The 14,132-nt window shown below is 45.2% G+C and overlaps 2 protein-coding genes across 4 annotated transcripts in view; one reads left to right on the plus strand and one right to left on the minus strand.

Annotated features, from left to right (window-relative positions):
- The window catches only part of ACSM5 (acyl-CoA synthetase medium chain family member 5), a 110,705-nt gene that overhangs the window by 58,678 nt on the left and 37,895 nt on the right, over nucleotides 1-14,132 (plus strand). The window lies entirely within an intron of this gene.
- The window catches only part of PDILT (protein disulfide isomerase like, testis expressed), a 42,932-nt gene that overhangs the window by 18,721 nt on the left and 10,079 nt on the right, over nucleotides 1-14,132 (minus strand). The window contains exon 3 of the mRNA XM_019468752.2: nucleotides 3,597-3,803. Coding sequence (XP_019324297.1) covers nucleotides 3,597-3,803 — 207 coding nt within the window. The remainder of the gene's footprint in view (nucleotides 1-3,596; nucleotides 3,804-14,132) is intronic.

Here is a 14,132-nt window from a genome sequence, read left to right on the forward strand (position 1 = left end):
ATGTGCCACTGTCTCCTGCTGTCTGTACGGCAGCCATGCCCTCTTCCCCCGGCACATTGGGCCTTGGCACCCACCAGTCCCTCCACCTGTGCTGCCTTTTCCTCAGCAATCAGGGCATCTCCTCTGGCTTATTAGTCCTAGATTTGGACTTTTCTTACCGCCACCCTCCTCCCCATCATATCATTTTCTATTTTATGATCTATTACATTTTCTTCATTGAGTCTACCTTTTTCTGAAACTACAATTTTTGTCTAGCTTGCTCGCTAGCTCCTGTAACCATCTGGCTCATACTAGGTGCTCAAGAAATAATTACAGAATGGATGAATGAGGTGAATGAATTATAAGATAAGCTAGCTTAAAGGAATTTGATCTCAGATCATCTTCTCTGGGATGTCTGAGTTCTCTTTGCCCCTCTGGATCCCATGGGACTGAGGTAGCTCTTAACTTGATAAATAGTTTGTTCCTGAGTGTCTGCAGATCAGTCACTGCCCCACTGGCCATGTGTCTCCCCTGACTCTTGACTCTGAGCCAGAGGACATGGTAACAACTGAGGTGTGAATGTTATGTTAATGATTGACTGGGGCTGTCGTTCCACTGCATATTTCCAAGCACAAGCTATGAATGCATCATTAACTGAGGCCCTGAAGCCAACCTGAGTTTCCCTCCCTCCAGTGAGGAGGCCATGGCCAAGTCTCCCACCATTAATCCTTGGGAGACTAGAAGAGAACCAGAACTATAGCTTTGACCCAATAAGGACTAACCCCCACATGGGGAAGTTTTCATAAAAGTTGGGGCAGGAGACTAGCAGAGCTCTGTTGCCCGTCTTAGCTCAGGGAAGCCCTGTCAAGTTGGCAGAACTGACAGTATTCATCCTATTTAGGAAATGAGGAATTGGAAGGCTGGCTCAATTCTCATAACTAGTGTTTGTCCTAAGTCTAGGCCCTGGTTCCCTCCCAGTATCCCACTGCCTCTTTCCCTGGTTGGGGGTAATACTGAAGAAGAAGAGGGATGGGCAAACCTAGTAGAAATATGGGCTGGCTCCTTGTTCCAAGTCTGCCTGCAGTGGGGCAATTGCAATTCCATCCCATTCAAACTCAAAAACTATTCATGAAGAACCTAAGTGTCCCTGCACTGCACAAGGGTCAGGAAACTAATGGTTTGATAATAATAAGGACCACATCTGCCATTTACTTAAGAGTGCAGCACAATGCACAGCAGGGGTTGGTCAACCGCAGCCCATGGGCCAAATCTGACCTGCCAGTTGCCTTTATAAATAAAGTTTTATTGGAACACAGCCACACCCATTTATTTATGTGGAACTGCTTTTCCACTGCATCAGCAGAGTTAAGTAGTTGTGAAAGAGATTGTCTGGCCCCTCACAGAAAACATTTGTTTTCTGCAGTGCTTATTAGCTGGGGATTGTTGAGAAAGTTGTTGTTCCACTTCTCTAAGCCTCGGATTCCCCAGCCCCTACACTGGGCTGTGACATTTGAAAAGGGGGCCAGAACAGTGGTGGAACACAGTAAATGGTTCAGATATGTGTCAGGGCTTGTGCCTTATATACTTGTTTCATCTAACCAGCAACCCCTGGATGTAGATACTTGCACCATCCCCATTTTACAGATAAGGAAATTAAAATTTGACAAGAGGAAGTGATTGATCTTCAGGCATGTAGTAAGGATTTAAAGCCAGCTGGTGTGTGCCAGTTCTGGCAGCCTCTTCAGAGGACCCGGGAAAGGAAGTGAGATCAGCTCCTGACCCTGTGCTCTCACCAGACAACTAAGTACAAATACAGTTCTGTGAAGTAAAGGCCTTGAAGGAGGAAGCACAGGTGCTGTGGGAGCCCAGAGGAGGGCAGGCACCTTGACCTGGGCAGTCAAAGGAGACTTCCTGGGGGAGGTGGTGATGCAGCTTTCTGTATGGCAGAGGAGGTCCCAGGCACTGGCTTCTAGCAAAAGGGGCTCAGACAGTCTGGAAGTCGCCACATTGTCACCTTTATTGCCTCAAAAAGAAGTCAGACCTCACCTGGCCTTTAGGAGGTGAGGGCACTCCAGAACCTAAGCCACTCCATAAGCAGATACAGACTTCAACAAAATAACCAGTGTCTCTCATTTCTTCACCACCTTCCCCAAAGCCAACACATCACAAAAGATTCCTGTCTTGGGATCATTGAGTCACCATTGTTGACAGTTGTCACTCAGTATATCCCTAGGAAGCAGCAGTCACCGTGTTTCTTTTCTCACTGCTCCTGTCTACTCTCTCCATCTCTTCTCTGCCCTCCCCCTGCCTCTTCATTATCCCATAGGCCGGCTATGAGCCACTACACTGCTGGGTCTTGTTGGGTCTTATTTCTAATCTGCCCTGAGGTAGGTGCTTTTGCTGCACCTTCCCCTGAAAGTCTAGTCTGTGTCTCATTCCTCCTTGTGTCCACTCTGAGAACCGCAAGGTATCCTGCAGCTCCTGGAGGTGATGGCACTCTCTGGGCCCTTTTGGTTTTTGTCAGCAAAACTGAAACAGGCTTATTGCAGACCTGCTAAATGTCAGACCCTGCAAAAGACTATCTCAGTTTCCTGACTCAGTCATTCATACATATAAGGGGAGCATTCTCCCAACATAGTACAGGCTGTCTTGGGCACATTGGCATTCCTCAGTTTCATTCCATCCATCCATCCATCCATCCATCCATCCATCCATCCATCCATCAATTTTGCACACATTTATGCATTTATATATTTAGCATTAAAAAAATTAGGACCTACCATGTACCACACTGAGACATATAAATCTTCAGGCATCCTTAACACCAATATACGTCTTAACACATGGTAGTTTCTCAGTAAGATCATTGTTTATGTGAATGAACAAGTTAATGAACAAAGTGGATGATGATAGAAACTAAAGTGGTTGGTAGTCACTCTGTCCCAAATCTGTCTTGTTTCATCATCTCCCAGTCTCCCTTTTGGTCAACCAGTGCTTCCTTGTCCTGGGACCCTGTCAAAATCATTCTAAAGTAGAAGATTGGGATAGTAGGTAGGTAGTGGAGTTAGGAACTCACTCTCTGGTCTCTGGGAGTTTATGAGCTATGCATCTCACTATCCCACCTCATGGTACTTCTAGAACCCACCAGCTGAGATACAACTGTGGTGGAGGCAGCTATGGATTCACCAAAACTTATTTTCCTTATGGACACAGATCAGGGCCATATTGCCCAGCCTTTCAGTTGACTGGGACCATGTAATAGAATTTTGGTCAATGGAAAGAGATATGATGTTTGCCACTTCCAAGCTTGGGTCACCAACACTACCATTGGCAACCCTCTGGCTCCTTGCCCCAACTATTAGATAGAGAGAAAATGGTAGATTAGATAGAGAAATATGGAGGCCTCAGGGGCCCTAAGGGAGGGCAGAGCCACAAGCTGGAAGGAACCTTGGTCCTTGAAAGACTTGGGGAGCAGAACTCCCCACCTCCACCCTCTGACTGCCAACTGGGCTCTACATGAGCAAGGAGTAAACTTGTAATTCTTTCACACCACTGAAATGCTGGTGTTTGTGTTTCCACAGCTAGCATTGCCTTGATTGACACACAACCACTATTACCTTTGCAACTGATGGGTTCTGACCTGTTGCCCTCAAAAAACAGCTTCAACTCTGGGGCCTCCTTAACGTTAAACTCCGTTTGAAGTTCCTTCTCGACTGTGATGTCCGCTTTGCCAAAGCCAAGCCCATTCTTGCCTTTGCCCATGATCTCTACCGCTTTGCCCAGCTCTTCAGCCAGGCTCCTGGATTGCTTGGACGATGGGTTATCTGAAAAAGCCAGTATAAGTCAGAAGTTGCTAGACTTATCTCTCAGGGAGGAGGCTCGGTTTCACTTGCTTAGCTCCTGGGCCTTGCTCACGCTGTGCTGTAATAGGTAAATTTTCAGAAACATGACAGGATGGGAGACACATATTTTGTGAAATTGGTCATTTGGGAGGTGCATCAGGGTTCTGTGGGCTCAACAACACTGGAAGTAATACAACTTTGGGCAATTCATTCCAACTCTGTGAGTCTCACTTCCCTCATGGGTAAAATGAAAAAAATAATTGTGATGACCCCATAGAGTTGTCAGTCAAATAAGACTTATTTAGCAATCAATTATATGTTGCCTATTAATTTCTAAGAGATTTCCATGGATTGAGCCATCTAATCCTATGGGGTAGGTATGGTTATTATATGAATTTTATAGTTGAGGAAACTGATTGGCAGCAAAATGTCCTACTTGCCCAGGGCCACATGGCAGTGAGATATAGCCAGGATTTGGAACCACTAAATCAGCTCTGTAACCAATATTGGCATGTTAAACCCTTAGCACAATGCTTGGCACATGGTAAGGACCTAATGCATTATTATTACTACCATTATTATTGAGCAGTTTCTATGGTCAGAAATTCTAGGGAAAAGAATGAGGGGACATGCGCACCATCTGGTAGAAAATCCTGGAGTTACAGGCCAAATTGAGCCCCTCCATTTGCCCTATAGCTGCATGTAATATTGCAGGGGACTCTCAAGCAAGCAAGGTCAGGTGTGAGAAAGATGGGGGTGGGGAGAGGTTATGATGCTCCCCTACTCTTTCTGATCCTGTCCTTTGGGGTTGGTGGTGTCAAAGAGACCTAACACTCTCAATTAAGATTCCTTGGCCCCTCATATTGCTGGGCAGTGGGGGTGGGGGTTTAGGAGTAGGGAGCCCTTTTCTGGAAAATGGCCACAGGGAGCTGGAATGTGATCCTGGCAGAAGAAGGCCTTCCTGGCCTAAATGAGAGGGGACGAAAAGGCACTCACATTTGCCTTCCTTCTTCCTGATAACACTGAGATTGCAGGCCCCTCAGTGCCCTGATGTCTGCGGCAGATGGACAGAGCCAGGGCAGGGGGGTCATTGACTCCCTTTCAAGTCAGAATACATTCCCCTTTTCAGCCCCCACACCTCTCTCCTGTCCATCTGGAGCACTTGGAAAAAGTGCAAGTGACCTCCACTGCCTGGGCAAATTCCAAGCCCAACAGAGAGGTCTTTTGTAAAGCAAAACCCAGAAAGCCTGCTTCAGGACAACTGGAACACGCCCCGCTATCAGTCAGCACACCTGCTTCTGCGATGGAACCCGAAAGTGAATGATGGTTTTCATTAAATTCCCAATCAGTGAACAGGAAGTGGGACTTTTCGCCTCTCCACTGCCTGCTCTGTCACCGTCATTGCCTTCGATACCCACTGCCCCCAATCCATCACCACCAACAGGTCCTGGCCTGTTGCCAGCTGCTCAGGCCCTCAGGCCTCTCCCCTGGCTTCCTTGTGGATTTGGCCCTGCCTGGCTCAGGGTTGCTGATTGACTTCCTGTCCAAATCTGAGTCTCTAAGGGAAGCAGCTCAGGGCAAGGGAAACACATGGAATGATTGTCCAAATGATGGAGCTTTTAGAAGTTCCACCCACAGCCCAGTGCTCTTGAGTATCCGGAATGGAAGAAATGAGAGAAGTAGTCTATATTAGCTGGAATGCTGGGATCTGAAAGCTAGCTGGACAGGATCTAACAATAATAGCCTTGGAGATTCATCCACCCATTCATCTGTCCATTCATCCAGTCATTCACAATTCATTTGGCAAATCCTTTTTAGGATCTGCCATGTGTCAGACACTGTTCTAGGTACTGGAGATTTAACAACCAATAGATAAAAATCCCTGCTCTTGTTGGGGAAGACAGAAAATAAACAAGTAAAGAAATAAAATATACGCTATATTAGATGCTAAGTGCTAAGTGGAAAAAAAAGCGCAGCTGGACGTTGGGAGTGTCAGGGGGATTAAGTTTAAGTAGGGAGGCTAAGGGAGGCCTCACTGAGAAACAACATTTTAATAAAGACTGAAGGAGGTGAGGAAGCAGGCTATGTGGATATCTAGAGAGAGAGAGCTTCCAGGCAGGGAACCATAAGTGCAAAGGCCCTGAGGTGGGAGTATGTGCAGCATGTTTGAGGAATGGCAAGGAGTCTGGCCTGGAGCAGAATGACAGGTGTCAGGGTCAGATAACATAGGACCTTGTTGGCCCCTGAATAACCCCTTCTCTGAGGGTTGTAGAAAGATACTGGAAGGTTTGGGGCAGAGTTAGATATGATCCTACTTATTTTTAACTGGATTGTACTGAATGTTATATGAACATTAGACCGAAGGGGAAAGGGGTGGATCCAGGGAGACCAGTGGGAGGCCTCTGTAACAATCCAGGTGAGAGGTGATAATGACTTGAGCCAGAGTGATGGCAATGGAGGGGGTAAGAACTGGTCAAAGTCTGGAGACATTTTGAAGGAGGAGGTGACTGGAGATAGATGAGAGAAGCGGGAGGAGATGATAGATTGGATGTAGAGTGTGAGTGAAGAAAAGAGGTCAAGGATGACTCCACTGATGATGATGATGGTGGTGATGGTGATGATGGTGATGGTGATGATGGTGATGATAGTAATGATAACAAGGTAACAACAACTACAAGTTATTGAGCACTCACTGTGCCAATCACTTTGCTAAATGTTACATGCTTTATCCTGGTTAATCCTCATAACAACCTCTGAGTTATCTACCATTCCAGGTGAGGAATGTTACAGACAAGAGATGGAAATCCAGAGGTCTTATGGCTGGTACACAGTTAGGCTGAGATTCAGCTCCAAGACTGGATGACTCCCAGATTCATGCTCTAACTGACCATATAGGTTAGCTGATCTGAAAAAGATTTCTTTTCCTGGAGGGAGGGATGGGATGCATTTTCCATCTCCCCTGCTCTAGGTGGTTTCCATCAGAACAGAGAGTATCTGTAGAGCCAAATCCACTCTTTATAATGTACAGTCCTGTCTTCTGGTTTCTTTTTAAAATTTGCAAATCAGTTTTACCCCCGTGGTTCTGGAACCTTGAATTCCAAGCTTGTAAAGATGAAATCAATGTGTACACTCCTCAGGTCTTGGTGCCTATGTCCTGCCCTGGCCAACTGGAAATGCCAGTTTGGCTGGGGTATGGTAACAATTCAGATGTACATTGTTGCTTGGGCAGAGTGGAGCCCAGTGGGCTGTGGGTGTGTAGGGAGCCCTCTGCTGGGAGGCTGAGACTTCTTGCAAGTACAGCCTTCTTTGGGTCCTAAGCTCTACCTAGAGAGAGTTCATTGTCTGACACATACTACTATATGGCACTCATTGAACTTCATTAGGTTGTTTCATAAAACAGAGACAGTTATGGTGGTTTACAGCACCTGCAGTTCAGGGAGGTTGTTTTTTTAAATATCTCTGTGCCTGTGTTTCCTCATCTACAGAATGGTGATACTAATAGATCCTATACCTTAAGATGATCCTACACAGTAAGACAAGGTGTTCAAAGCTCTGGCACAAAAGTGCCTGAAAAACATTAACTATTTTGATGACATAGGTGGGGGAACCCTTGATCTTGCTCTGACTAGGTTCTCTCTGGGAAGGGGGAGTCTTATAGAAATGTCAGGATCCTCAGCAGATCTTCTGGTTCTTGGGGAAAGAGACACAAGGGTGACTAGCACCAAGTCATCCAGTATAAGCCTGGGCCTATTCTGTGGCTCTCACATTGATTTTAGTGTAAGCAAATGAGACCCAGGGTCATGTTGCAATAGGGAATTGGTCTCTGAATGTCTGTGTGATGTGTAGATGTGTTAATGGCTAATGGACCTAGGATCAATATTTGCCTGGGTCTTTAGTAGATAACCCTGGGTTCCCTTTTTCTGAGAAGCCAGTGTGAATCAGGGGAGGGGCTGGTGGATGGGGAAATGTGAATGTAGGGACTGGAGATTAGCTCCCAGCACAGGCAACTGGAGTCTGCCTTTCTTTAGATGGTGGTTCTCAATGGGGGACATTTGGCCATATCTGGAGACATTTCTGGTTGTTACAACTAGAGTGCTGCTGGAATCCAGTGGGTAGAGGTGAAGGATACCACTAAACATCCTACAGTGCATCCCCCGCCCACCACACACACACAACAAAGAATGATCCAGCCAAAGTGTCAGTAGTGCTGAGGATGAGAAACCCTACTTTAGACTGAGCTCCAGATCAAGCATGGAAAAGTATTCTGAGAATAATCCTCTCCCATTCCATAGGGCCAGTATAGTGTATAGAAGTGCTCACAGATGATAGGAACTTCAGGATGGTAATCCGTCCCTTTTAGTTCCTCAAGGGTCAGCCAACAAATTCCTCTGACCATCATAATGGCCTTTAAGGCCCTAAAGGACTGTACTTCCTTTCTGATCTGATCTCCCACTTTCTTTAGCACCTCAGCTTTAGCCATCCTGGCACATTCCCACCCAGGGCCTTCACACTTGCTGTTCCCTCTGCCTGAAATGCGCTCCTCCCAGCTATCTGCATGGGTTGCTGCCTTCCTGCCTTCAGTTCCTTGCTGAATTTTTACCTTCCCAGACCACCCTAAATAAACTTGCAGCGTCACTTCCACTAACTTTTTGCACTTCCTGTTGCTCTTCTGTTTTTCTCCATAACACTTTTAACCATAAGACATACTATATTTTTTACTTATTTGTTTATCTTGGGTCTCCCCTCTTTAGGACCTAAGTGCCACGAAGCAAGGATGTCCATCTGTTTTGTGCCTAGAAGTCTATCTGGCACATAATAGGTATTTGATAAATATTGAATGAATGAATGAATGAATGAATGAATGAAAAATAAGTAAGTCGCTAAATAAATATTTCAGTTACAGCACAGTTTTGTAAGATGGATTGTACATTTGGTGTCAGACCTTGTCTAAAATCCAGGCTGTACCACTTATCAATTGTATGACTTTGAACAAATTTTCCAGCCTTTCTAAGAAGTCTTTACCTCATAATGTAAGATGGAGATGATGAGACCAAGTACAGTGCCTGGAATACATATGCTCAATAAATGGCCATTATCATCATCTTCTTCATCTTCATCACCATCCTTTATCCATATTGCCATCTTCATCATCATCATTATCATCGTCTAACCTGTTCCCAGGACTCTTGCCATCTCTGCTTTAGAGGCACTTCCTAAATGACCCTAGACACAGCTCCTGATGAATCTCATTTTGGCCTCTCCCCACTAAAGGTAGCCTACCCTTCTCTCCTTGCCTCATTCATGCAGAACATTATGGCCAAAGGCAAGTTCAGTTCATTCACTCATTCATTCAACATTTCATGCAGGCCTACCATGTACAATGCCAGATGTTACTAATCAAGAGATGAATGAGATTTGGCCTCTGCCCCCCCATGGAGCCCACAAGTTTAAAAGCCGTTTCAATACAGTTTGGCAAATGCTATGAAAGGGTGAGTACACAGGATTGTGTCGGCATGGGAGGGCCTGCCAGTCAGTGTAGGTGGGAGTAAGGGTGGACACGGCCTCCTGAGAAGGTGGCTTCATGAACTTAAACCTCACAATCCAGATGAGGTAGTATAAGAAGGACACTGCGGGCACAGGGAATTGTAAATGCATAGGCCCTGAAGCTTGAGCCAGTGTGGCCTACCTGAGGACCACAAATTATTCAGGGACTAGAGCATAGCTCTCAAATGAAGTGGGGAAGTTGGCCAAGTCTAGACCAAGCAGAGGACACTGTAGCCATGTTAAGGAGTTTGAGGTCTTAGAGAATCACTGAGGGTTTTTAATCAGGAAGTGACCCAATCAGACTTGGATTTCAGAAAAAAAAATACCTCTGGGTGTGCTGTAGGGACAGCACTGGAGGGGGCAGGGAGACCCTTGAGAAGGCTACTGCAGTGTTTTAGGTGGGGAACACAGTGACCTGAACTAAGGCAATGGCAGGGGGATGCGAAATCTGGAGAGTGCAGAGGGCTTTAGGAGGTGGTATTAACAGGACCTGGCGGGTGATGGGTTGGATGTGAGAAAAGAGAAGAGTCAAGAATGACCTTGAGATTCATGATTTTGACATTGGGTGGATAGTGGTGCTATCAGTTAAGGCAGGGCATGAGAAAAAGCAAGTTGTAGGGAGCAAATCAAAGATGCTGAGGCCTGTTTTGAACACATGTGGCATTTGAGACATGTGAGAGACATGCAAGAGCAAGGGTCCTACTGACAATTGACTCTTGAGCCTGGAGTCCTCAGAGAGATGAAGAAGTGAGCAACAACTAAGGATTTGAGACTTACTATATAGTATGTCCCTGGGACAATATTGGAAAAATATTTTGTTGTAAAGAGCCATTTATTCCTAGAAAAAACTGTTTATCATACTTTCCCCAAGGGATTAGATTTTCCAAAGGTCACTTTAGAAGGCCTGCCAGGTTTTGAAAACTCATTTTGACTTAAACTGAGTATTGGAAGGAGTCAAATATTCAGATGTAATGAGCTTGACTGTCTCTTTTGGATAACAACATCTCTGCTGGTGTTTACTGCTTTGAAACACCTGCTGGTGGGAATGCTTTAAGTTTAAAGTATTCAAATTGGTGGTCATTAAATGTCATTAAGGAATGTAAAATTGATTGACTCTGTCTGTAGCCCCAGGTTCAGTGTCAATCCCTGAATTATAAGATGTCAGTTAAAGCCCCGAAGAACCATGGACTCTCCCTTCTGCCTGATTAAAACAGAGCAGTCACTTGGGCAGAGATTTGCGTTCTTATGTGGGCAGGACAGTTTCCTTTTCTTTTGTGTCTGCTGCACCATTTTTGGAAGGGTAAATGTGTGTTGAGATGTGTGTTGTGTCATGCAAAGTGTATGGCTCAACATTGAGAGTCCAGGATCAGAGATTAGGGCCACTGCAAAAAAGAAAAGACAGAGGTCTTCTTCTTGGATGTCTGAGCTGTGCAAACCATTAGCTTACAGTTCTACTTCAGGTGGAATAGAGCTGCAGGGTTCTCAGTTCTTCCCTGAAAGGAACCATAAAATAGATGTGTAAGTGCTGGCCCACATTCTGGGGTGGATGAGAGATGTGGGGAACCGGCTGGAGGAGTCAATCAACAAAGTGGAAATGCCTGCCCTGCTCGCAGGCTTGTGCAAATAGCCCATACTGGATCTCCCCTACAAGATCTTACTCCATGGGCTCGAAGTAAAACCCAGCATGTACCCTGGTGCCAAGGTTGAAGGAAACCATTAACAGCCTGGGCTAGATGGAGATCAGAGTCTCAGAACTATTTTGATGGAATTTTACACATCAGGAATGCTCCACATTGGATGGAAGCAAAAATGACACAATCACATTTTCCCTTCTGGGAACTATCAAGGTTAAAGGCACAAAAAAGAGTGTTTTTGTTCCACGGTGCTATGAAGTGGCTGCACAAGCCAGCTGAGGAGGCTCTGGGACCCAGGGCAGCTGATGCCATCACATGCCCGAATTTCCTGATTCAAGTAACATCCCTCAGACCGCACCAAATAAGAAGAGACTGGGACCTGAATTTCAGATGGGGTGACACAGACTCAAATGCTACAGGGGTGAGGCAGGGAGTGTGACTGTGTGGGGTTGGCTGGATAGAGATGTGGCGAACTAACAGGCATGTTTTCTGATCCAAAAGGAAAATCTCTACTCAGCTTAAGCCAGTTGTCACATTGCAAGAATGTGGGCCTGTGCCTCCAGATCTTCTATTTCTTTAAAAGCAGATGTAAATTCAATTATAATTGTGAAATCTCTCGATTTTTAAAACATTGTGTGGCCTAGGGGCACCTGGATGGCTCAGTTGGTTGAGGTTCTGACTTCAGCTCAGGTCATGATCTCACAGTTTGTGGGTTTGAGCCCTGTGTCAGGCTCTGTGCTGACAGCTCAGAGCCTAGATCCTGCTTCGGATTTTGTGTCTCCCTCTCTGTCTCTGCCCCAACCCCACTTGTGCCTCTCTCTCAAAAATATATAAACGTTTAAAAAAAAATTAAAACACTGTGTGGCCCAAACATAACCCACCTGCTGGCCATCTTGTGTCTATGGGCTGCCTGTTACATCCTTGATTTCAGGATAACAGGAAAGAAGAGGAGCCATAAAGAACTGAGAAGTGCGCCAGAGAGATCAAAGGGAACCAGAAGGGAATGGGCTCATGGGTACCAAGGAGCGAAGGGACTCAGGTTGGGTCTCAGATTGGAGTACTCTAGGTCAAAGAAGGTGAAGACTGGCAAGCGCCTATTGGATTTGGGAATGAGTTGTCCTTGGAAACTTAACCTGAGCCAAACAGCCCATAAAGCCAACCCTATGTAGGAAACAGTTGCTGACATTCCTGCCCAGAAGAGAAAACTATTCCTGGTGGTTCAATGTCTAGAAGATCTTATACCACCCGGCTGCCTCTCAGCCACCCCAGCTTCAGGTTGCATTTGATCAAAAGCCGTTTCAAGGCTTTTACATAATGTGATTAAGACAGATAATGCCACGTGTTCCCGAAAACCTGTTTCTTTTGCCTCTTCATTTATACTGCTGGAATTTGTTTCCCAGCCTCTCTTGCAGAGCTGTGGCCATTGGAATGCAGGCAGAAGTGGTGTTAAACAGTGCTTCTCACCCTGTAATATGAATGTGAATCACCTGGGACTCTGACTCAGTAGGTCTGGAGCAAGGCCTGGTATTTTGCAATTCTGACAAGCTCCTAAGTGATGCTGGCATTGCTGGTCCATAGACCACACTTTGAATAACACTGATGTGCACCATTTCCAGGGCTGGCCTGGCCTAGAAGCATGTCCTGTGTCTCTCAATCCATTTCCTGGCTGGAGGCAGAGGATTCAGTGGAGTACCCTAGGCCCTAAGGGATGCTTGGGTCACTAGATGGAAGGACCCTGGGCACTTGAATGACTGTATGGAGCAAAGTTTCTCTGCAGACCTGCCTGAGACTAAGATTTAAGAAGTCAACCTTTACAAAACTAGATTTGGGATTTGTTATAGCAGTTAGCTTTCCCGAACACAGTGATCTTTAAAATATCTAATCAAAATCAGAACAATGAAAGAGTTTGGGTACAAAGGTGGGCAATCATTTTTAGAATTCATTTCATTAAAGGACTTCATTCATCTAGCATTAAAAATCGAGCCACAATGTACAAAGAACTAGTAAGATGTTTGGCACACTTAAATTAGCCTACAACCTTGGATCTTGTGGCAAATACTGTGAATCAGCCATTCCCAAGCTCTTTGCTTCCTGAACCATTGAGGACAGAAACCTAAAATATTCACCATCTCAGACTCCTCATTTGGGAATAGCCATGGCAGAGTTCTAGCCAATAAGATATAACAAGAGTCACTGGTGGAGCTTCTGAAAAAGTTTTTTTTGTTTTTGTTTTTTTCAAGGAACATACTTGGCTGACATGTATTTTGTCCTTTTGCTATTTGCCTGTCCCTCTTTTTCCCTAGCAAAATGTGCAGTGCAATGCAAGAAGTGCCACAACCATCTTGTGACCACAAGCTACATACAATATATCAGGGGCGATGGAGCAAGAAGATAGGAGGAGCCTGGGTCCTTGATACTGTGAAGCTGCTAGGACAGCCATTCATTGCCTATCCCTGGTCTACATATGAGAATATGAGATAAATCTTGGATTTAAGTCATCATTAGCAGATTTTTTTTTTTTTATTCCTTGAAGCTGAACCCAGTCCTAACTGATAGAAAGTTGATCATGTGTTTGGGGCCACAGGAGGATGAAGACTCATTTACTGAGCATTTTCCATGTGCCAGATCCTTCATGGATATTTAGTCAATCCCTATAATGACTCTACCACTTTCATTATTCCCACTTCACAGATAAAGAAGGTGAGACACAAAGAAATGTACCTAAGGCCACATATCTAGTTTATGGCAGTGAACTTTACACTCAGGCTTGCCTGGCTCCCAAACTTGTGTACTTTACTCCAAACCTTGATGTCATCTATAGACAAAGTGTGTGGATGAGTCAAGTTATAAAAAACAACAACAACAACAACAACAAAAAACACTTTCGGATTTACCAGTGCTTGGCATGTGGTCTTTGGTAAATACTGATGTCAGTAACAATAGATTCCAAAGGGTTCACTCCACTGCTCTGGCTAAAGATTGCCCATCACTGGGCATCACTGGGAGGCCAAATAGTGAAGATTTCTCTCACTTCAGGCCAACCTTCAAATTTCAAGATGCATTTGAATTGGACTGGAGACCCTAGCACATTCTAGGATGCAAGAATGCAGGAGTTAAGCCAGAGGAGGCTGCT

This window comes from Panthera pardus, unplaced genomic scaffold (genome assembly GCF_024362965.1).
Source record: "Panthera pardus isolate Hobbes unplaced genomic scaffold, ASM2436296v1 HiC_scaffold_5, whole genome shotgun sequence".
Classification (NCBI taxonomy): Eukaryota; Metazoa; Chordata; class Mammalia; order Carnivora; family Felidae; genus Panthera; species Panthera pardus.